Here is a 25,133-nt window from a genome sequence, read left to right as displayed (position 1 = left end):
ATTGGCTGGGAGGGAGGGGTGGTGGGTAGCAGCACCTGTCAGGAGTGGGCCAGAAGATTTTTGTAAGGCCTGGAGGTGTCTTCCTGATCCTACAACAATTTATTAAAAAGCCCTAAAACTTTACCTTTTGGGAGAAACCTCCAGCTGTCCCTTTAAGTCTTGTTAATGACACCTTTCAAAGCCTGTCTAAAGCAGGTGTGGCATGTTCAATGCTTCACCTATTTGCCAATGGAAAGACATCAGATGAGGTGTATAACAGCTAATGCCTGCTTTGTGCCACCCCCTCATTGTTTTTTTGTTCAGTGCTCATGAACTCATGATACATAGTTCAGATGTGTGAGGACATTGGAAAGAAGGTGAATTGCTACATGTGCCCTCTACTTAATAAAAGATATTTGTCAGTGCATTTAACATTGTACTGCATACAGGAAGACAATATGACATGTTCATAGTTATCATAGATCACAACACCCTGACACATGTATTAGTCACTGTGTAGCTCTGGATAATTATTACAGAAAGATAATTTATCAAAACAGCCCAAAACTAATTACCAGGTACAGAAAGAATAAAGAATCTAGCATGGTTGTTTCAGAGAATAATTGAAGAAATTCTTAATTCACGTAGTGTCATGTGGGTCTGTTTACTCTGAACTATGTTGGTTATGATCCTGCATGAATCTTAATGCTTCTTGCGTAAGAAAAATCCCATATTTTGCAAATGATATCTGCCTGAGGCTGTGTGTAGATTTATCTAGTTATTTGTTAATAATGCCTCAATATTGGGTGAGCCCTCCTCGTCAGCATGTTATGTAGCTGCCAATGTTGTGATCATTATACTATAACTCAAGCCTCAGGACAAAATAATGATACAATGAATGTGAATCAAATTTGGCAAAAGGCTGTTCATTACTAATTCCAATGCAATGGGCCTTGGGCACATAGCCAACTCCTTGTTTGAAACAATGTGGTTAACCTGTGCTCATTGCAGCTAATCTTATAGGGGATCTGTGCATGTGTAAGCTTTGCACATGTTCAGATCAGTACCTGACGTCATCAAGGACACTCCCTGTTGTTTGCTGTTAGTATCCATTCTGTACATGCGCATAATTATGCCATCATGTAAATAAACACAGTCTACTCTGAAATAACACAGTAAACACAGTAGTAGGAAAGGCTCCGCGTGGAGCTGTTAAATTACAAAGATCAAGGCAAACAAAAATTTCACTGGCAAACAAGTAGGATTGCAGATAACAGCAGACACGTCAAACATCCATGTTGTTGGATATGGTTAGTCAACATTTTTGGAGACCAAGGCCTAGAAATTCAGATTTGACCAAATGTCCTTTTTTAGATTAAAAATATACCAATTGTAAGCTATGAAAGTGTTTTAAATTAATTAAAATGCATACTTTTTAATGCAATTACTTCCAAACCCCATAACTCCTTAGAAAGGCAGCACTGGATGAGTGTGATGGGTAGGAAGGATACAACTACAGCATTCAAAAGGAATGTGCAAACTCTAAACTTGTTCCCTACATAGCCATTGACTAGAATGCCTCTGTGGTCAATAACATAAGGTTCAAATTCCCTGAGGTACTTTTTTTTAATGAAATAAACTTTTTTTCCCAGTAATAGGTTATTTGCAACTAAAGGGCTGTCACAGAAAATTCATCAGTGTGTAAGCAAGGTGCACACAATTTTCTGATGTGCAATCACAGCAGATGAGCTACCCTGCTAATAATGCACATTGATACATTATTCTCCACATTACCTGCAGCTTGAGTTACAAACCTGTTTTCTAATCTGCTTTCCAAGTATCATTAGCTGCTTTATGCAACAACAATTGTATTTATATAGTGCCTTTAATGTAATCAAACATTCCAAGGCCCCACAGGGGGATTATAGAACAAAATATAATACTGAGTCATATACGGAGATATTAGAGCAGATGACCAAAAGCATGATCAAAGAAGTAGGTTTTAAACAGTGACATGAAGAAGGAGACGTGAAAATGTTTAGGGAGGGAATTCCAGAGCTTAAGGCTGAGGCAGCTGAAGGTACTACCAATGGTGGAGCAACTAAAACCAGGCAGGCTCAAGAGGCCAGAATTAGAGAAGCACAGTTTCATCAGAGTTGTGGGATTGGAGGAGATCACAGAGTTAGGGAGAGGTGAGGCCACGGAATAATTTGAAAACATAGATGAGAATTTTAAAATTCAGGAGTTGCTTAATCGGGAGCCAATTTAGGTCAGGGAGCACAGGGCTGATGAGTGAATGAGATTTGGTGCATGTTGGAACCCAGTTCACTGAGTTTTGCATGACCTCAAGTTTATCGAGGGTAGAACATGGGAGGGCGACCAAGAGTGCATTGGAATAATCAAATCAAGAGATAAAAAAAGGCATGGATGAGGGCTTCAGCAACCCAACATTGTGGAGATGGGATTAAGTGGTATTGTGTACAGGTTCAGGTGGGTTTTGAGTTGTTAATTTTTTTGCAGCTATTTGATTAGCTATTATTGGTTTGGAATGCTCTTGATAGTATTCATCATACCAACAACAACCAAACCAAGGCATGTTGGGATTTGAAAAGAATACAGGCCTATAGGGAGGCAGTGGTGTAGTGGTAACATTGCTAGGCTAGTACACAAGAGGCCTAGATGAACCCTCTGGGAGATGGGTTCACATCCAGCTGGTGGGATTTAAATTTGATTAATAAAATCTGGAATTGAATGCTAGTCTCATTGATTGTTGTAAAAATCCATCTGCTTCATAATGCCCTTTAGAGAAGCAAATCTGCCTTCCAAACCTGGTCTGGCCTATATATAACTGCCAGTCATATGACTGACTCTTAACTGCCCTCTCAAATGGCCTAGCAGGGCAATTAGGAATGGGCAATAAATGCTGGCTTTGCAAATGATGCCTGCATCTCATGAAAGAATAAACAAAATGATGGGGAATCAGGGAATTTAGAATCCGCTACAATTGGACTAAATATTTGGAATGAAATAATGGTGGTTGAGGGTGATAGCTCCACGAGAGAAACTCTTACGTTTCACTTAGCTAACCAACCTATTTAAAACACAAATAAAAACAGAACATGTTGGAAAACCTCAGTAGGTCATCTGTGGAGAGAGAAACAGAGTTAATGTTTCGAGTCCATATGACTCTTCTTCAGAGCTAAAGAGAAGTTTAAAACACAGTTGCAGTGCAAGGTATTGCTTTCAAAAAGCCAGAAGCTGACAACTGAAGTGAAGCAGGAAATGAGACTCAACCAAAATAAGTAATAGTTCTGAAAAACATCACCATCTACACCTGACAGTAGCAGATCCTGGAGAATGTGTGGGAGGAGGTTCCTGATCTACACCTCAGATTATCACTGATAAAAATCAATATCATTTCTCATGTGCTGATCTGTAGAGCCTATTTGAATAAAAATGAAATTTTCTGAAAACAAGATGGAACTGATCAGTGTATCTTAACAACTTGACATCTATGATGTTGATTAAAAATGGCAAAGCTTTTTTTTCAAGGTGAACCTGTGCAATGGACAACATTTATATGATTGACTTAGAATTGGCAATAAAACATAGTGAACTCACCTTATAATCTGCCTTTGCAAACTAAGAAGCATGTTATAAAGTGAAGGGTGTGCCTTATTCCCATCTCTTCCATTAAACACATCTGTAAGGTAATTAGGAACATAGCATAAGAACATAAGAAAATAAGGAATAGGAGCTGGAGTGGGCCATTTGGCTCTTCAGTCTGTGCCATTGTTCAGCAAGATCATGACTGATCTACCTCAACTCCACCTTCCTGCACTTTGCAATATCTCTGAATTCTCTTAGTACCCAAAAATCTATTGAACTGTATCTTGAATGTACTCAATGACTGAGCATCCACAGCTTTTTTAGATACAGAATTCCAATCATTCATAAGATTTTGAGTGAAGAAATTTCTTCTCACCTTGGTTCTAAGTCGCTGATCTTTTATTCTGACAGTATGACCCTATGTTCTAGGTTTTCCAGCCAGTGGAAACATCCTCTCAGCATCAGCTCCTGGTTTGAGAGGGTTTTCCTGTGATGAAGGGTTGAGTAAATTTGGCGAAGAGTGCTGAAGGTTAGAAGAATGAAAGGCGATCTCAATGAAATGTGAAAGAGCTTCATGGGGTAGATACTGAGAGGTTGTTTCTCCTGAATGGGGAATCTAGATCATGGCTGTGGCCAAATAAGAGGCTGCCACATGGACTTCCGTCCCATTAAGGATGGTGGCCTGCTGACCGAATCAGAGGGCCAGCAGCTTGGCAGCCTCAGCAGCAGCACTGATAGAGGTGGCCATTGCTGAGGCTGCAAGGAAAAGGAGAGGGCATCTCCATACTGAGACGCCTATGAAGTGCCGGGAAGAAATTTTCTTAATGGGCCAGGATCAGGCAGGCAGGCAGGCCCCAGTGAGGGGCGAAACCTCCAACAGCTGTGTCGGAGTCATAGGGGCAGCCATTGCCAGTGGGGTGCCTTCTTTTGGACCATTGAGCATCTAGAGGAAGTTGCTGGGGGGCAGCCTCAATGTAACAGGCAGTCCCGCCACATGGTGAGAGGCCATTCCAATGCCAGTAAGATGCCAGGGTGGACATAAAATGGTCTTCAATAGACCAGTTAATTGGGATAATTGGCCACCTTTCACCGGTCAGTGGAGTTCCTGCCTTTGGAAATATCCTGCGGTGGTGAGAAGACGTCGGGCTGCAGCTGCCATTTTACCAACCCTCACACATTCCAGCCCTTCTCCAGAGGGCTGATAAAATCCTAGCCTTTGTTGCACTCCCTCAAGAACAAATATGTCTTCCATTCGACAATGGAGCCCAAATTTGCACACAGTACTCCAGATGTAACCTCACCAATGTTCTAATAAGGCTTCTTTACTCTAATAGACAAATTCCTTCATGTCAAAGCAATGCACCATAATATTATCAGATATAATACAGTATGTTCTGTGTACGTATTGATAATATTGTATAATTGAAAATTTAATTAAAAATGCTTTTAAATGATTGGGAATGCTCTAGGAATTAATAAGTAAAGAGAGGATTGAACTGTGACTTGGGTTGAGGAAACATGAGCCCTTGGAAAACTTTATAACTAAAGACATAGGGCAGAATTTAATGTCGGTGACCCAACCTCTGGAGAACCGGAGGGAGCCCCATATCACCTGCATTGGGGGAGGCCCACTTGAAATTAAGTGCCCAGCAGACAGTTAACTAGCCAGCATTGTGCCTTCCCCAGGATATTAGACCCTGAGAGCGGAAATCCTGCCCCTGAGAGCTGCCGGCCAATCAGGGGCTGGCAACTTTCCATTGCCTATCAGCACCACTTCTGCGGTGGCTGCTGCTAGTAGTGGCAAGGGAACCAGGCCACAGGTGAGTGAAGATGGCACAGGGGTCACAGGAAGGGGGTTGCAGGCTAGGGGGAGGGAGGGGTCAGGTGAAAGGGCTGGGGGCTCACAGTCACCCTGCCCCTTCTCAATGCTGGGTCCCTTGATCAGGCAATGAGTGCCTCTGAATGAGGGACCGACCCCCAACCACACCCCTCCCCCCACCACTGTCCTCCCCCACCTGCACCCCTCCGGGGGCCCTTAAGCAAATATGACAGGATTTGCTTTTTGTCCTCCCCATGTGGTTGAATACAGCAGCAGTGGGGTGAAGTCCTTAAATGGGCATTAATTTCAGTGATGGTAAGAATGTGCTGAGACAGAAGCAGGCAAGATTTTGAGGATGGAAATAAGATGATGATGGACTAGCTGAAGTTCAGCTCAGAATAAGCATAGGGGTAATGATGGGTATTTTTGAAATACATTGAGCTGTTGGCCCTATCCTTACAGTAATGCTATTGAGAATGAACAAATAGATGAGGAATAAGTGAGGATGCAGGTGGAATTTAACAGATGATCTTCTAGTAACAGAACTTTTAGAAAATCATAATACGATCAGGCAGAGCCATCCAGCCTTTACAGGTCTAATCTCCCCCAGAGCCGGTGCCAATGTCCCAAGAGTCTAAAGCCCTTCCTTCTGCACCACCTTTCCAGCCCATGTCATTGTTACCAATGTGGACCACGACTGCTGGGCTGTTCACCCTCCCCCCATCCCCTCAGGGTGCTCTGCAGCCACTCAGTGACATCCTTGACCCTGGCACCAGGGAGACAACACGCCATCCTCGATTCATGTCTGCTGCCACAGAAACGCCTATCTATTTCCCTAACTACTGAATCACCTATCACTATTGCTCTCCCAGGCTTCCTTGTACCCCCCCTGAATAGCTGAAACACCCGTGACGCCAGCTGCTGCTCAAGTTCCACAACCCAGAGCTCAAGCCACTTCAACTGACGACACTTCCTACACAAATGGTTATCCAGGACATGGGAAGTTACCTGGAGTACCCACTCCTCAAGAGCAACTAGGGATGGGTAATAAATGCTGGCCCAATCAGTGAAGCCCGTGAATGAAATAAAAAGTACAGGATGTGCACTCTCGAGGTTGGAGCAGCCCTGCCCTTTCTCTATTTATTAACTGATAACCTTGTTACATGACTCACAAAATGTTAGCATGCAGGTACAGCAAGTAATTAGGAAAGCAAACGGAACGTTGGCCTTTATAGCCTGGGGGATGGAGTATAAAACTAGGGAAGTCTTGCTACAATTATACAGGGCATTGGCGAGACTGGACCTGGAATACTGTGTACAGTTTTGGTCTCCTTACTTAAAGAGGGATCTACTTGCTTTGGAAGTAGTTCAGAGAAGGTTCACTAGGCCAATTCCTGGGATGATGGGGTTGTCTTATGAGGAAAGATTGAGCAGGTTGGGCCTATACTTATTGAAGTCTAGAAGAATGAAAGTTGACTTTATTGAAAGATACGAGATTCTGAGGGGCATGACAGGGTAGATGCTGAGAGTATGTTTCCCCTCGTGGGAGAATCTAGAACTAGGGGGTATAGTTTAAGAATAAGGGGTCTCCCATTTAAGACAGAGATGAGGAGCAATTTCTTCTCTCTTTGGAATTCTCTCCCATAGAGAGCGATGGAGGCTGGGTCATTGAATATGTTCAAGATGGAGTTAACCTGATTTTTGATCTTCAGTGGAGTCACGGAAGGGAGGCAGGAAAATGGAGTTTGGGTCACAATCAGATCAGCCATGATCTTACTGAATGGTGGAGCAGTCTCAATGGGCCGACTGGCCTACTCCTGCTCCTATTTCTTATGATCTTATGTATGTGAGGAGAAGCTACTGCTGAAGATGTGTTGGCTGCATAGGTTCCATTAGGGATGGAGTCATGAAAGGTTGATGCCATGGAATGGATCACTGAGGAGGGATAGTGGAGAAGATTGCATCAGCCAGCCTCATCAAAGATCAAAGAGAGATCAAGATAGGGATAATGCATTAAAGTCAAAGTCACACTCATAAACTTGCTCAAGGCAAACTTACCATTCTGAGTGGGGTAGAAACCAAACTGAAGAGATTCAAAGGTGGAATGGCTGGAAAAATGGGGACTGAATTGAAAAACAGCAACAAGATTCCCATGGTTATGCTGTCATATTTTGTATTAAACAGGTGTGCAACTGTAGATGTGAGTGCTGAAGCACAAAGTTGGAGTGAGGAGAGCAAAAGTATGGAACAGAAAATTGAAATTGCCTCCAAGCATCAGTGGATTAACAGGAATGAAGAGAGCCCTGGCATGCAGCAGGTGAGTGGTTGTTTACTTTAGCAGCATCGCCAGGAAGCAGAAATGTAGGAAGCAAGAGAATAAAAGCCTAGCCAGAACTTCCTACTTTTAAGAAATCTCGGAATGCACACTAAGTGCATTTCCTTTTATAACACATCCCCCTGTTGTACAGGCAACAGATGATGTGAGAAATTTGGTAATGTCATATGGTCTAGTGTAAGACAGCATTTAAAAATATTGGTGTGTGGTAAGTAGTGTCATTTATATATTTCTCAGCTTTGTTATAATTCCAGTCACTGAATCTTGTCTCCAACCATCTCAGAAGAGTTAATGCAGTCAGATATAGTCAGTGGTTTCATAATCAATGTTGTTTGCACTCAGGGGTCAATTTTGAAATTGGGCTTAAAACAGGCACAAAATTGGCAGAACATTTAATCATACCAATTAGCATGCCACTGCTGAGCTGCGGTCACCAAATGGATGTCCTGCAGCAGTTTGCTCGTCCTGGTTTGGGTGAGAGATCAGCCAGCTCTCGTGCTGAGCTGGCTGATATGTCAGGCTTGGAGAAGGGAGGGAAAGGAGACAACCGCAGATGGGGACAGAATGGGCTGGCAGCGAGACAGTTTTTATGGAGTCCAAGAGGATTGCTGCCCCTCTTGGGCCCACCAAAAACAAATGAAAGTTTCCTGGGCTGTTTTTGAGCATCCCCAGTAAAACCTGTAAGAAATACTGATTAGGCTATTTAATCCTTGATACAAATGGGACAGCATACATTGCAAATTTGTAGCTGAAAAGTTGCAATCAAGGTATGAAAACATAGGACCCTGATTTAGATACCTAGGCAGCTGATAGCTGTTTCATGCATACAAAATGCTTGTTTGTTTGCAGCCTGCCTGAGAATTGCATCAGGTGGGCCTGGGAGCATCAAAAGGGTGACCAAGGTGCCCCCTATAGTTTCAGTTGTTAGGGCCCTGTTTTTCAGGCATGAAACAGGTTGCTGACTGTTGAAAATGGCCCCCTTGGTTGCCAAGTCTTGTCGCTGTATATGATGCCCACATCGATACCACCGTTATTAACTGTACCTGCAGTGGAAAACAATGACTGGAGAGTGTGCCAGTGAGTGAACCCCCTCACTTTGATTTAAGTGAAATAATTTCCATTTTATGACATTGTTGAGGAATGTTGTCAGACTCAAAGGCCCTTTTTATGCACCCGACCTATTATATCGCAGAAGACCCTATTTAACATGGCAAACCAGGCGGTCGATCTGTCATTGCATGTTCCCTTGGGTACCAGCTAATTTCAAAATTAAGTCATCAGAGTTGGCACCTGAAATACTGTCTCACAACAGACCGTAATGGGGCACAGCCTCTTCCAGCTGCAGAACAGGGCCTTATTACGCAAAAAAGACCAGTATTTTTCTGGTATTTTTGTATTTGGTTTGCCTTCATTTCCAATTTTGTTTTAAAAAGTTCTGTGGTGAAAAATGTATACAGTAGAGTGTGAAGGCTAGTTTTTGTGCGAAATCGGGTGAAATTGAAAAACTTTGATATTCATGTCTTCTAACTAAACCTACACATTAAACTAGATCAAAGAGGAAGCCTCATCATCATGTAAATTCATTTGTTAAAGAATAATGAGTAAATGTAGGATGAATGCTTTCAAGCTTTCAATTTACCTATAACAGTTAAACCAATATACGAATCTGGTTAAAATTGATTTTAAACATTATTCTCACAACTTCTTTTGCTACAGCTATGATTAGCTGACTCAGCTTTAGTTCTGTCAATTGGCAGCTTCAGGATCCAATAGGAATTGGCCTCTATTTTGACACAATTTTAGCATTAGCCAGAATTGCTCTGTGCTCAGCTGGGATTTTATTTTCCTCTATTAGAGAATCAAAACAGGAGCTTTTGCTGGGAGGGTTGTGCATGAATAACATTAAAAAGCTTTTGTTTTAAGAGGTTCTGCTGACAGCTCAGAAGAGCCTGGATAGCTGCTGTTGCGTTTTACAGCAATAATAACAACTTGCATTTATATCGAGATTTACATGGAGTAAAACATCCCAAAGCTTTTTCAGGAGAGTTACCAAACAAAATTTGACATTGAGCATCATGAGACTGATCGAGGAGGTAGATTTTAAAGAGTGTTGTAACGGAGGAGGTAGAGATGGAGATTTGGGGTGAAATTCAGAATGTAGATAAGGCAAAGAGAAGTTGGGCTGTTGGCCTTTGTAAGATGCTAATTAAGGTCCCTTGTAAAATTTCATGTTCTTCAAACAGGCTATATTTCCCAAAGCTCTCCCATCCCATATAAAATGGCTGCGTGGCTCATCCAACAGGTCTGGCCTGCTGAAGTTGGATTCTTAAAGATACGTTTCTGTTAGAAAACTTTTTTTGAAGAAGCATCAATGTTTTTTGGCATCTTTCTCGCCATATTAGTTTCTATTGCTATGAAGGGTCTCATTTATCTGTGTAATTGTTTTTTTCCAAAAGAACTTCCCTCAAAATTGTTGTTTGGTGCTACAATTGAAGTTATATCAATAAAAATGTTGTTGAAGACAAATTCATGAGTCATCACCGAGTTGCAGATATGACAACATTCTGAACAATTGGATGGAATTTTCCCAGACAAGGGGAAAGTGAGTATGGGCGCAGTTGGGAAGTTAAATCCCAAAAAATGACATTGCGTTAGGATCTCGATATTATCCTATCCTCTTCTGGGTTTCACCCAGGTGTGTTTGGAGATGTTGAGTAAGATATTTAAATATTATAATAGGCAATTAAGATCTGTTTTAACCAAGGATTCTGCATATAACAGGCAGCAGGCTTGTAACTCAAGCTGTCTACACCTCACCAGGGTCACCTGGGCAAGACCACAATGGGGAGTTCTTCCTCAATGAAACAGACAGGCTTTGATCAGTGAAACTGAAGATCTGCAGTCATGGTCAGGTGAGAGGCTGCTTCTCAGGGAGTGTTTTCGGTGCCTGACAGGTGATTGTCAACTTATTGGAAGTGACTTCACCTGCCTTGCAAGGACTTCACTCACATTCAGCTGCACTTCCCTGCTGTCAGCCACGACATGGCAGCAGCATATACAGCTCTCAACCATGCACCTCCACTGAGGAGCAGCAACACCAACAGCAACATTACCACCAGCAGCAGTAAGAACAATGCCAGCACGAGCTGCCTTCTTCTCAGCCACATGCCAGTCCACAGAACAGAGCAGCTCCAAGTAGGCAAGATGCCCAACCACAAGGATCAGCTCACTCGATGTGTGAGAGTACCAGTGCCTCAAGAGGCTCAGGCTTTCACAGCAGGTTATTGCAGCTTCTTGGAACAAGATGCCATCCTCCCCAGTGGAGCAGATGGCATGCAATGCCAGCGCATTGCCAGCAGCTAGGTGTGTTGTCCTGCACAGTGCTGTGCAGGAGGATGCTGGGAAAGTAGAGTGTGGGGACTGGCACTTGAAAACATTACAACATTCACCTTTCCCTCCCTCCTGAGGTCCTGGATCCTCTTGTGGGTGCACTATCTCCAGATTGGAGGGACACGCACTTCTACTGCTGACTTCCTCAGCCATTTCCATGCACCTCTGTTTGGTTTGAGAGGTTATCCTCTTTCTCCCCTCCTTGGGGACGATTACCTCACTGCAGTTGATTAGATCTCCTAGCAGAACCTCCAGGTAAGAGTGACAGGCAGACCTGGGGCTCAGCCTTCCCTGGCCTCTTCTCCTTTCCTTTGGTTACTACAGCCACAAGAAGCTAGGTCTAGTTCAACTGTTCTGACCCCTGCTGGGTTCCCTTTAAATAGAAATCCTTCCTTTGATGGATCCAGTGTGTGATCCCACCTTGATCATTCGGGGAACCTGGAAGCTCAGTTAAAGAGCCTCGGCAAAGCCTGCTGGAGAGGTTCATGAGGTCCCAACACACTAATCATCTTGCCATTTTGGCATTAAATTCCACCCTATATATCTGTAACCATCAGTACCCAAGGCCTGGGTTTATAGGCCCCAAAACTCCAACCTGGGCCGATCAAAGAAAGGCCAGGCTTTATTGTGTTCAGTTTCCGAGTGAAGCTGTCACATCTGCTTCAGGACAAGCTACAGATAGCCCTCTACCGTAATTCATCCTCTCATGGCTGAACAAAACCTAACCATTTATATTACCTGATCATTGCATGTAACTATTCAGGCCATCTGTCAGATCATCCTCTCTGCAGTCCATAATTGCGTTAACAAAAGCAGACATGACAAAGTAAATTTTCATCTTTAATATTCCCAGAGCTCAGCTTCAGGTGCCAGTATTATTAAAAACAAAAAAATATTTGCAAGGGGTCAATACTTTGGCTGTAGAAGGGAAGAATCAGCTGGACTGGTAGGGCTGTTTGATGCCACATTTAGTCAAATGCCACCTTGATGTCGAGGGCAGTCACTTCTGAAATTTAGTTCCTTTTGTCCATGTTTGTTTAGATCAAGGCTGTTATGAGGTCTGGAGCTGAGTGATCTTGGTGGAACTCAAGCTGACCATCAGTGGGGAGGTTATTGGTGAGCCAGTGCCACTTGATAGCACTGTCAATGGCATTGTACATAATTTTGCTGATGATTAAGAGTGGGCTGAATAGGTGGTAATTGACCGGATTGAATTTATCCTTTTTGTGGACAGGACATAATTGGGCAATTTTCCACTTTGTTGGTTAGATGCCAGTGTTATAGCTGTACTAGACAGAGGTGCAATTAGTTCTGGACCACAAGTCTTAGCACTACTGCCTGTATGTTGTTGGGACCATAGCCTTTGCTATATCCAGAGTCTTCAGCCATTTCTTAATATCAAGTGGAGGAAATTGAATTGACTGAAGGTGGTGGAAACCTCAGGAGGAAACCGAGATGAATCATCTACTTGGTACTTGTGGGTGAAGACTGTTGCAAATGCTTCAGCCTTGTCTTTTGCACTGATGTGCTGGGGGCTCCTCCGTCATTGAGGTTGGGGATATTTGTGGAGCCGTCTCCTCCAGTGAATTGTTTAATTGTCCACCACCATTCACAACTGGATGTGGCAGCACTGCAGAGCTTAGGTGTGATCTGTTAATTGTGGGATCAATTAGCTGTCTATAGCATGCTGCTTCCGCTATGTAGCGTGCATGTAGTCATTGGCACGTCATTTTTATGTATGCCTGGTGCTTCTTCTGACATGCTCACCTGCACTCTTCATTGAACCAGTATTGATCCCCTGGCTTGATGGCAATAATAGACCATGAGGTTACATATTGTGGTGGAATACAATTCTGCTGCTGCTGATGGCCCACAGTGCCTGAAGGATGCCAATTGTTGAATTGCTAGATTTATTCTAAATCTATCCCATTTACCATGGTGGTGGTGCCACACAACACAATGGGGAATATCCTCAGTGTGAAGACAAGACTTCTTCTCCACAAGGGCTGTGCGGTGGTCACCCCTACCATCTGTTACTGTCATGGACAGATACATCTGCAACTAGCAGTTTGATGAGGATCAGGCCAATAAGTTTTTCTCTCTTGTTGGTTCTTTCACCATCTGCCACAGGCCATATCTGGCAGATATGTCCTTCAAGAACTTGACCAGCTCAATCAATAGTGATGCTATCATGCCACTCCTTGTGATGGACATTGAAGTCCAGAGTACATTCTGTGTCCTTGCTACCATCAGTACTTCTTCCAAGTGGTGTTCAACAAGAGAGTACTGGCTCATCAGTTGAGGGAGGACTGTAGATGGTAATCAGCAGGTTTACTTTCCCATGTTTGACCTGATGCCATGAAACTTAATGGGGTTCAGAACCAATGCTGAGATCTCCCAGGCCCTGTCGCTCCCGACTGTCTACCACCGTGCCATTATATCTGGTGAAACTGTCCTGCCGAGGGAATGGCTCTGGAGGAGTTTAGAACACTGGTTGAAAGGTAAGATTTTGAGGTTGAAAGATATGATTTTGTGAATGTCTGGCTACACTTAACTAGTCTGTGCAACAATTCTCCCCATTTTTGCACAAGTCTCTAGCTGTTTGTAAGGAGTATACAAAGTTGGATGTGCAGGCTATGTCGTGTTCAAATCCAGGACCAGTTTTATTCTTATTACTGTTTTTTGCAGCAGTTTTGATAGAACTGAGTGATGTGCTAGGCCATTTCAGTGGACAGTTTAGAGTCAACCACATTGTTCTGGGTCTGGAATCACATGTAGGCCAGTCTGGGTAAGGATGGCAGATTTCCTACCCTAAAGGCTTAAGTGAACTAGTTGGGTTTTTATGGTGAGCCAATAGTTTTATTCTAGATTTATTTAATTAATAGAACTTAAACGTCACTGATTCTGTGGTGGGATTTGAACTTTTTTCTGTGGATTATTAGACCAGGTTGTTGAGTGAGGTAATAACATTGAAATTAACAGTAGATGGCACATGCCTCAAATTCCTCTCTATCCTAATCCTTTCCCCAACTCCAGCCCAAAAGAGCTGAAAGGTGACTCCTTAAATTTCTACAGCACTTTCAAATGTGGAGGACTGCTGCCAGCACAACTGGTTACATTAAGTCTTCTCTTGAAAGTACACATGGGATATCCAGATGTTAGAAATTGGCAGAACACTCAGACCTCTGTGGCTAGTTCAAATCCTGCTGAGTGTAAATGCATTTTAAGACAGCTTCAAGTGGCAGTGTTAGATCAGACCATATCTTTGGTCGCTTGTGCACTGCTGGTGAGCCCCACAAACCAAAAGGTGGTCTGCAATTAAACAGTGAATAGAAAACAGGATAAGGCTATCTCCGTGCTCTATATTCTACATCCCAAGGGTGCAGCAGCTCTCAGAGTTGGCATGTGTCAAATAAATCATGTCCCAACAGTCAGATAAAGGCGAGGATGTTTACATTGGCACTCCTCCTGATACCATAAATTTGTCTTCTCCAGGCCTTAAAAAATATCTGAAACGAGTAAGGAACTTTTAAAATATATTTTTTTTTTGCTGTCTCTATTTACATATTGTGTCACAACATAAGTAGCTTGAGATCAAAATAAAATCCGAAAAATTGCCAAAAAGACATCTGCCACAAATCTTCCGACACAGCAAGAACTTCCTGTTGTCACCGTGGTTCCTGAGTTGCAAAGGTTTTGTTTGGTGACTATTTGAAGCAATGTTTTACAAGTTTTTTTTTCCAAATACACAGTTACTATTTCACTTCAGCTATCAAACAATTAGTGGCTCTTCAGTGGAGCACCTGTTTCTTGCTTTTTTTTCAACGTTTCTTGTGGCCTTGAGTTGTATAAGCAAAACCACCATTAAGATCGTTTTCGCAAAGTAAATTTGGGGGGGGTGGGGAGGGAGCCTGAAAAAATTAGAATGAAAATACAGAAAGCAACAGCTGCACTTTTGACCACAATGTTACATTTTTGCCTTAAGTTTTGAACTAATGCCTGATCAAAGAAGGTTAGAACAGAACTGCCAGTAAAAAGGACTAGAAAATGGTAGTCCTGGTTGGCGACCTTCATTGCTAGAGGGCGCACAGAACAAGAAATTACAGGATGACCCAACCCATTTCCCTCCATTCTGAATGGAAACACGCTCATTGTTTCTCGAAATCCCAGCGGACCATGCTCCCTACCAGAAACGTGCATTCTTAAAATTAGTCCAGAAGTTTCTTCTTAAGTTTGTACTGTAGCGCTAAAAAATAAAACCTTTGGTCCTAGTACAAGACTGAAACTAAAATTAAACGCGATTTCTAGAACTGAAGCTATTTGGTGAGATCTGAGTCCACTTCACTGAACCTGGTGATACCATCTTTTTTGGAAAGCAGATGGTGCGTGAATTTTACATTGGCAGAAAAACCCAAACTGAAGTCCAGAAGCAAGGCTCCGTTAGAGGGCAGCATCAAAACTCGAATGCCCGCAGTTTTGAGAGGATGCGGCACAGTTAATTACTGTCACCCCACGCAATGGTGTTGGAGCTGAATTTTTCGTCAGTAAGTTCGCAGAGAATAACAACCAAAATTGAGGGGTTTTTTTTTTGCGCCTTCCAACGAAATGAAGTGTAGGTAAGGCGCACTTTACCGTGTTAGTTCCAGCGGAGTCTGTTCTATTGTATTTAGCTGTACGGGTAGTTTACAACACCAACAAAAAACACAACTGAATGGAAATTGTGCAGCTGCTCGGTTTGGAGACAGAAGTGATGCAGGTTAATCGTCAAACCGCGGTGCTATTTACACCGCATGTGTGAAACTACCTGCAAACAATCTGCTAAAGCAGCTGCACAGGCTTTTGACCTGGGAGAGCTCAACGCAACCTTGCTGCTGCTTCTTCTGCTCTCAGCGGCCGATTTCAGTTTAGTTGTGAGAAAATACCTCGGGTAACTGCAGGAACTGTGATACTAAAGTGCTTGTGATAGGAACCTGGGCTTTCTGCGTTTGTAAGCGGGGCAGCTTTCCGTTTCATTTCAAGCACAAACCTCCTTAAAGGTGTAAGTACCTCTGGCGGAGGGGGTTCAGGTACCAGCGGCTCGACCTGAAAGAGACGCCGCTGTGGCTGAATGTCAAGTCCAGAGCTGAAGAGAGGTGGGGCCAGGAGGGCGGGATCTCGGCTTCACTTGTGAATTGGTGCCGAAGCAAAACAAAAATCATTAAAACAACTTCTTGGCTCCCATAACTGTCTTTGCGTCACAAGATATAGAATTATAAATGGGGGGGAAAATTAGGGTCGCTGTTTTGAAAATGTGAGTCTTGATGTCCGGTATCCATATTCAAATTTCAGGTGAATTCACTCAAGAAACAGACTTTTCTGATTCAAAATCAGAGCAGTGGGGATTTAAGATTCAAAGATTTGTTCAAGTCACGGGTCCCTATTGTGCTGTCCTCTAGAGCGAAGCTAGATGAAAAAAAATAGCGGATCCAAAGTACATGACATAAAGGAAGACTGACTGCACCAGAAATCAGGGACAAACTGGTATATTGATCATTTTTGGATATTATAGTTCTCTGTATCCGGAACTTGCTTTCAAGGGACAAGTGTTTTCATAGATCAGAGTGCTCCAGATGTCCATGTGCACGAAAAAGTACGTGAGACACTAACTGACGAACATTCGTCTGAATTTCCCCTCTCCGTGGTCCGGCAGAGTTACCTACCTGTTTTTAAAAAGTTAATGCCCCTCCTAAATTCGTGGGGAGAGGGATTTCTGATGAAGATGTAAACGTTTAAATGCCAGGATCCCATGCCTTGCGGGCTCGAATCTAAATCTACTGCTCGCCGCTTCCATTTGTGTCATAAGTTTAGACACAACAAAGAATTTAATAAGTACATAAATCAGGCGCTTTGGATTAGTATTAGGAAACTTGCAGTTGATTCTACAGATTGGAATGGCATTTCCTTTATGTGAAAAGGAAAAGAGTCAGCATTGGGAATTAGCGTATCATGGGAACGCCACCACCTCTGCAAGTGCCCTTCTAATTTGGAAATTCCTTCACTGTCACTGGGTCAAGATCCTGGAACTCCTTCCCTATCAGCTCTGTAGGGGGTACCCACACCACCTGGACTGCAGCAGTTCAAGGCGGTTCTCAAGGGCAACTGGGGATGGGCAATAAATGCTGGCCTAGCCAGCGATGCCCATATCCCATGAGCGAATAGAAAAATAGCTTCAGTATGCCTAATAATCGGCATTAAAATGTTAAATAAACTTTCTTTAAAAAACAGGATCCTGCCTTCTATATAAATGGGATGCACAGTGAAAACCTGTGGATTTCCAGATTACTCAATAAATGAGGGAAATCATCATAACTCACTCATCAGTCACTTCTGAGTTCATTGCTAATTAATTGGCATTGATTTTAAGAGTGGCTTCAGTTTTAAATACATTGGAGTAGTTTAATGAGGCCACTGATTTTCTGGCCATGGATTTTAATAACTGGGAAATCAAGCCTACAGTGAATCTACCACACTGACCTCTGCCCGATTCTCAGGTCAGCACTTCCGCTGACGGAGGCTCCTCATTGGCAGCCAAACCTTCCAATTTCAAGACAGTAATGTTCCACTACAGTCACCAACACTTACATATAGTGAGGCTCTGTGTCCACATGGAACCACCTCCCATAATATATGTAAGGTGCAAAAATAGTTACTAGTTATATTCTCCTTCTTAGGCAGTCCATTGGGATTGAGCTTGACTTGCTACCACTCTGTTTTGATGGGTTCTGAGATGGGTGATAAGTCAAATGCATGATCTGCAGACTCTGCCACATACAGGACAGGTGGTACTTGAAGGGCTAGGTAGGTGAATTGTTTGGAGGTTTCTGTGCTCTCCCTGATGCTTTGACTTCACTGCGTGTTCCCGATGATGTGTTTGATGCCTTCCCGCATGAGCCTTTTCCATTCTGAAACAAAAACAAAAAATGCTGGAAAACCTCAGCAGGTCTGACAGCATCTGTGGAGAGAAAGACAGAGTTAACGTTTAGAGTCTCATACAGACTCGAAACATTAACTCTGTCTTTCTCTCCACAGATGCTGTCAGACCTGCTGAGTTTTTCCAACATTTTTTGTTTTTGTTTCAGATTTCCAGCATCCGCAGTATTTTGCCTTTACCTTTTCCATTCTGGCTGGTCACAAGCCAGGGACTCCCATGAGTCAGTGAGGATGTTTGACCTCTTCAGGAATACATTTGAGGATGTCCCAAAAGCATGTCCGCTGAGTTCCGAGTAGAGCAGTTGCTTTGGGAGTCTGGTGTCAGATATATGAATGACATCTTGACCAGAGCTGTGCTGGTTTTGAGTGATTAGTGACTAGTTATATTATTAGTGAAAAGAGGCTCCCATTTACTATTGGTTTACTTGACTATTTACAAACCCTCAGAGCTGTTGGTCACAACAGCTGTCACATTTTTCTAATCTTAAAAACAGGACCAACCATGCTATTTCTCGCTGTTCTACTCGAACACAAAAACAAAAATCCTCTTCTTTTTGTGTTTGGGTGTTAAATAATAACCTGGACTGATGCAAGATTGAGCAGGGACAATTGTGTTCTGTAATGAAGCCTACCAGATTAAATAATTTTTTGTTCTGATCTTCATGAGTTAAAGCTCAGCTCTTCCCACATTGTGCAGTTGCCTTACTTGGCCACTGTTTCACCCCTGCTGCTAGCAGGCTTTTCAGGTATTGCCATATCCAGGTATTAGTTGATTGTGTTTAATACCTTAGTCATTCAAGTAAAACATGACAAGTTTGCAACATAATGGGAAGCCCTGACCTCTTTCATTTTAACTGTCATTGATCAAAAATGCTGGTGTCTCTTTGTGTAATTTGGTGCGGTTTGAGACATGATAAAGGAACTGGGATCGCTTAAAAGCCTGGTTGTGAAAACAGATTTGAATCAGTATTATATTGAATTGGAGCTGGAAATACATAGCTATTGTCTTTGCCTTGAGAAGCCCCAAAAGTTATGGTGAGTATCAGAGAGCTTCAGGTGAAGAAAGGGAGAGGTTCTATAAAGGTGAGTAAACTCAGATTAAAGAAGTGCCTTAAAGTTACACAATTTACACAATTGCTTTTATCTGCTACTGTTTGAACACCTGGGTCAGCAAGGCTCTGTAACTAACCCTTAGAGGACTAAGGCCTCAAAATAATACTGCATTAATCTTTTCTCTTTTCTACGAAAGAGTGGGAATTATAAGGCTATGTACAAATGCTCTTTTTGTTCTTACTGTGCAGTGTACTCACAAGCTGTTTGTAAAGAAAATGATAGAAAGTATTTGGCTAACAAGAACAACCTGAATTTACATAGTGGAATTAAACTTGCACAGAGAAATGGAGAGAAAGAGTGGAACGGATACTGCTCCCTAAGAGAAGTGGAATAACTTTTGTGTGGTTGCTTAGAGAGTCGGGCTGAAATGACTGACACTTTTGTCAATGATGCTGGAAGAACAGGGTGTGAGGAATTCCCAGCAGGGCAGAAGATCAGCTGATCAGCGAGCATGGGGATGGTTATAAATCTAGAGAATGTTTCAGAGGTTGGGTGAGGATCGGGAGGCTACGGAGGGACAAGATTTTCAATGCAGCACCAGTATAGGTCATTGAAGGAAGATGCGGTGAATGAAATAATATGAGGGCATTCTGATGGAACTGGTCTGTGAAGGAGAGATAATGGAGGAGAATGGCACATAATTCTTCAGAGAAGTGAAGGAAGACATGGAAGGATATGTGCTGATGGTCAGAGAATAGACCGTTGAGATTCAAACAAGGCATTATGGGTGAAGTGAACATAGAGCTGCAAACAATAACATTCTGAATGTTCTTGGAGAGGAAAGGGAAATGAGAGATAAGGCTGTAAATGGAGAGGATGCAAAGGTCAAAGGTGAGCTTTTTGAAGAAGAGGCATTGACAGAGATTTGGAAAAGGGAAAGCAACAGAGTCACAGTGAAGGGAGCCATCATTATGTCATCAAACATTGGGCTGGAAACAGTAACTGAGCAGTTAGGAATTGGTTGGGACAAAAATTGAACTTGACCATGTATGTGTTTAAATGCTGAGATTGTTGATGCCCTTTGCAAGGGACTTGGAATTAATGAGCCCGCCAGTACGGACAAGTTAAATTAACATCAGTAGGTGATTGCTATTAACGGTGATAGGCACAATAATTGCTAAAACTCACTTCTTCTGATACTATCATGGAATAAATGTACAAGAAAATCAAGGAATGTGGCAACTAGCATAATTCTTCAGAATGTTTGATTTCCTGAAAGGATACCAATAATTAAATGTTGCTTTCAATTAAGTTAGTGATCTAGTTTGCATTTCAGTGTTACCAGCATCGAAAGCAATTTTGATTATGAATGTTACAAACACTTAACATAAATTATGTGTGAGTGCCACAAAGTGCAGAACTTGAAGGGTTACTGAGAAAAGGGAGTGAGAAGATTATTCTGTCTTTTTTTCCTGGTAGAATGTGACTGGAATGGAAATCGAAAACCAGAAGAAGCCTTCCACAGATGGACAAGAAGTGCTTGAGAGACGGATTAAGATTTTAGAAAATCAGAAAAAAGAGGTACCTTTACTTTGAAATTGCAGTTGTAATCCAGTCTCTCCTCTATGTAGCATTTTTGGATACAACAATTTACAGTTGCATCGTACATTTAAAATGAATGCTGTCCTTTATCGCAAGGTAGATGAAGTTTATAAGTAGGAAAGCCTTAAAAATATTTAAAGACTCTGCTTCTACTGCTATTTGTGGAAGAGAGTTCTAAAGACTTGCTATCCTCTGAGAGGAAAAAAATTCTCCTCATCGCCGTCTTAAATGGGCGACCCTTATTTTTAAACAATGACCCTTACTTCTAGATTCTCCCACAAGAGGAAACATCCTCTCAACATCCACCCTGTCAAGACCCGTCAGGATCTTATATGTTTCAATTAAGTCTTCGAAACTCCAGCGGATACAAGCCTAGCCTGTCCAACCTTTCCTTGTAGGACAACCCTCTCATTCAAAGTATTAGTCTAGTAAACCTTCCCTGAACTGCTTCCAATGCATTTATACATTTTCTTAAATGAGATCAACACTGTACACAGTACTCCAGGTGTGGTCTCACCAATGCCCTGTATGACTGAAGCATAACCTCTCTATTTTTGTATTCAATTCCCCTCGCAATAAACTATAACATTCTATTAGCTTTCCTAATTACTTGCTGCACCTGCATACTAAACTTTTGGAATTCATGCACTAGAACGCCCAGATCCCTCTGCATCTCGGAACTCTGCAATCTCTCACCATTTAGATAATGTGCTTCTTTTTTATTCTTCCTTCCAAAATGGACAATATTCACATTTTCCCACATTATACTCCATTTGCCAGATCTTTGTCCATTCGCTTAACCTATCCAAATCCCTTTGTAGCCTTCTTATGTCCTCTTCAAACTTACTGTTCTATCTATCTTTGTGTCATCAATAAATTTAGCAACCATACCTTCGATCCCTTCATTCAAGTCATTTATGTAGATTGTAAAAAGAATCCTCTACCCCAGAGAGCAGTGAAGGTTGGGTCCTTGAACATATTGAAGGCTGAGTTAGGCAGATTTTTGATCTTCAAGGGAGGCAATGGTTACGGGACTAGGCAAGAAAGTGGAGATAAAGTCACACAGATCAGCCACGATCATATTAAATGTGATGCAGGCTTGAGGGGCCAAGTAACCTACTCCTGCTACTCTGCCTTATATTCTTATGTTCTTATATTAACACATGAAAACATCCTAAGGCACATCACACAAGTATAATTAGATGAAAATCAATGCCAAGTCAAAGATGAGATATTAGGAGTGCTGACTAAAAGTTGGTGCAAAGCAAGGGATTTTAAGGAGGGTCTTTAAGGAAGATTGTGAGCTGAAGAGGCAGAGAGGTTTAGGGAAAAAATTGTAAAGTTGAGGACCTAGATAACCCTGAAGCCACAGCCACCAATGGTGAGATGAAGGGCATGGGAGCTGCATAAGGTAGAGTGGATGGTTGTGAATATTAGTAGGATAGTTCATACTGAGAGAGAAGTTGAGGTTTTCCATAGACCTTTTAAATCTAAAGCTTAAAACCATTCTCTAGGCCTTGCTTCAAGCACGTGATCTTGTCTGGGCTAAATTTCTGCCTATTATGTCATTTCAGTTGGAATTAAGCTGAACAACTGTTTTCATTGGTATTATTGCAATAACAGAGGGCGATGGAAATACTCAGCAGGTTAGGCAGCACCAGTGAAGAGAGAAACAAAATTAATGTTTCAAGTTGATGACCTTCTGTCAGAATTGGAAAAGTGAGAGATGTAACAGGTTTAAAGCAATTTCAGAGGTAGGGAAAGTGGGGTGGGGGAGAACAAAAGGGAAGGTCTGTGATAGAGTGGAACGATGGAATGATTAAACAACAAAAGGGATAATGGTGCAAGGCAAAAATGGATGGTAATGGGACAGTAAAGAAACAAAAGATGAGTGTAGAAGAGGTGCAAATGACAATGGTAGGGACATTACAATATCTGCTGCCCAATAATGGGGGCAGTGTTTATGATCTGAAATTGTTGAACTTAATGCTGAATCCAGAAGTCTGTAAAATGCCTAATTGAAAGTTGAGATAGGGTTCCTGGAGCTTCCATTGAACTTCATTGGAACAGTGTAGGAGGTTGAGGTTTGATTGGGTGTGGAGGAGAATTAAAATGACAGGCAGCTGGAAGTTCTGGATCAGGCTAGTGGACTGAATAGGGGTGTTCATCAAACTGATCACCAAATCTGCTTTTGATCTCCCAATTGTAGAGATCACCGCACCTTCAGAAGTGAATACAGTATACTACATGAAAGAAGTATAATAAATCGCTGTTTCACCTGGAAGGAGTGTTTGGGGCCCTGGTTGGTGGAAAGGGAGGAGGAATAGTAGCAAGTGTTTGCATCTCCTGTGCTTGCAGAGGAAGATGCCACAGGGAAGGGTGAGTGTGTTGAGGGTAATTTGAGGAGTGGGCCAGGGTATCGTGATGGGAATGGTCCCTTCAAAATGCTGAAAGGAGAGGGGAGGGAAAGATATGTTTGGTGGTGGCATGTCCTGGAATTATGTTCTTCCAAGTCTCTCAAAACTCAAGAGCAGTTGTGCTTTTTTAATGTTGTTTCCCATGTCAGCAAAGATTGTATTTTACTTGTGGCTTGGTTCCTTCCAATCTGTAACATTTAAAAATTCAAGCCTTCAGGCTGTGTACGGAGAAATGTTTATTTTTTTTTGTCGTGGTTCAATGAATTTATTGTTCTGACAGCTTCTGGAGATAAACAAGCAGTGGGACCAAGAGTGCAGGAACATGAAGGCAGTGTACGAGCAGAAGGTAAAGCATCCCATCGGCTTAGCACTTTTTTCTAGGTTTTTTTTTGTTTGTGGTATTCCTTGCTTGTGAATGGTACATGTACTTAAAGTGAATCTTGCTAATATATAAATTCTAAAAATTATTGAAAGTGTAACATTTTCGTGTAACCCAAAATCTGCCTTGTTTTATATTATTTTCAACACCCTTGTGTAAAATTCATTTTGTTAATCCCCAACCAAGTCAAATAATAGACTCCCTATAAATGCCCTCTGAAATAATTGTATGAATCTGAATGCGATGTTAGACTGTTCTCATACACCCCCTAGTGAGTTAGTTAAGAATTACATCCATACAGACCTGGCAGCGAATTATTTGTACACCTTCATGGTTGGGAATGATGTTTGGTGCTTAGGATGTAGAAAGGCAGAGAGAAGAAAAACAAATGTTAAAAAAATTGAAGTTTGTTAAATATTCTTGTATTTGGATCCTGCTTTGACAGTTTGGATTCTTGGTTCTTTATTAATAATAACAGCACCCCCCACGCCTCATATTTCTACAATCTAAAATGATTTTTAATTAAACCATCCATAATATCCCAATATATAATGGATCCTTCATTGGCTTTCATTTTCTGCAGCTGAAGGAAAAGTTCACCCCTTATCAGCAGTCTCTGAGTGACCTGGAGAAAGAGCTGGACCAAAAGCAGAGGGATTTCGATAAGAAGCTGCTGCTTGCCAAAGCAAAACTCGAAACAGCAGAAGTATGCTTTTACCAGTAATGGGTTGAAAATAATTGATATTTAACTATAAACAAGTAGGCTCATTTAAAAGACACCTTGGACTTTATTTGATTCAAAAGCTACAGCAGTTACACAGTTAACGTTATGTTTATCTCCACGAGTGTAACTTTGAATTGGATGAAGCTGTTCCCCTAAAATCTGGCCTTCCCATTGCTTATGTTTTTTTGCTTTTTTTTTTAAATGAAGGAACAAAAGCAGACATTAAATGCAAAGTTGCTTGAGGCTGAAGAAGAGAACAAACATTTGAAAGAACGCCACACCTCGATAACCAAACAAAAAGGATATTATGAACATGAAGTTGCACGTCTGAATAAGGTCTGTATAGTTACTTTATTCTCATCTGTGTGTTTATCTTTGACCAGTGCAGTAGAATAACTCCACAAACAAATCAGTCTCTCTCCTGTAAAACTGCTTCTTATGCCCATGATCACAAAATCCTCTGTAGAGTTTTTAAATGGTTTTCTTTTCTGCACCCCCCTGAATGTGCTGAAGCAAAGATACATGGGCACTACCTCACACTCTATGTTCACTAAACTTAATCAGATGAGTTTTGCCCTTTTGTTTTCAATAGGCGATATTATGAAGGACTGGATGGCCTCACTAATAGTCTTCAAAATTAAATAATTTTTAAATTGCCTCTGGATAAACTTTAAAAAGTTCTAATATATTAAGTCCTTTTTAGTCAAGACACAAATATCTGGTTAACTGCTGTCAAGTGCTGTACTGCATATTGCCTTGTAGCATGTGAAGAAGAGAGTTTTGGAAATTTTTACAAAGTACTGGAGCTGAAACCAATGAGTAATGATCATGTTCCTTTGCAAGATAGAAGCAGGTTT

The 25,133-nt window shown here is 41.9% G+C and overlaps 1 protein-coding gene across 10 annotated transcripts in view; it reads left to right on the top strand.

Moving 5' to 3' along the window:
* Positions 1-25,133, top strand: part of LOC144681636 (TNFAIP3-interacting protein 3-like) — a 193,608-nt gene that overhangs the window by 141,875 nt on the left and 26,600 nt on the right. For 2 of the 10 annotated variants that reach the window (XM_078543475.1, XM_078543414.1), the window contains exons 2-6: positions 7,592-7,724; positions 20,634-20,735; positions 23,454-23,519; positions 24,136-24,258; positions 24,484-24,612. In XM_078543475.1, the coding sequence (XP_078399601.1) occupies positions 7,650-7,724; positions 20,634-20,735; positions 23,454-23,519; positions 24,136-24,258; positions 24,484-24,612 (495 nt within the window). In that variant the 5' untranslated portion in view covers positions 7,592-7,649. Of the gene's footprint in view, positions 1-7,591; positions 7,725-15,255; positions 15,749-17,842; positions 17,970-19,127; positions 19,185-20,633; positions 20,736-23,453; positions 23,520-24,135; positions 24,259-24,483; positions 24,613-25,133 lie in introns of those variants that run through there. The other 8 variants (XM_078543485.1, XM_078543431.1, XM_078543494.1 and 5 more) reach the window with 6 other exon arrangements.

The sequence above is a fragment of the Cetorhinus maximus genome, chromosome 1 (assembly GCF_964194155.1).
Source record: "Cetorhinus maximus chromosome 1, sCetMax3.hap1.1, whole genome shotgun sequence".
Taxonomy (NCBI): domain Eukaryota; kingdom Metazoa; phylum Chordata; class Chondrichthyes; order Lamniformes; family Cetorhinidae; genus Cetorhinus; species Cetorhinus maximus.
The sequence above is the reverse complement of the archived record's forward strand: the minus strand, read 5'-3'. Positions and strand labels throughout refer to the sequence as shown.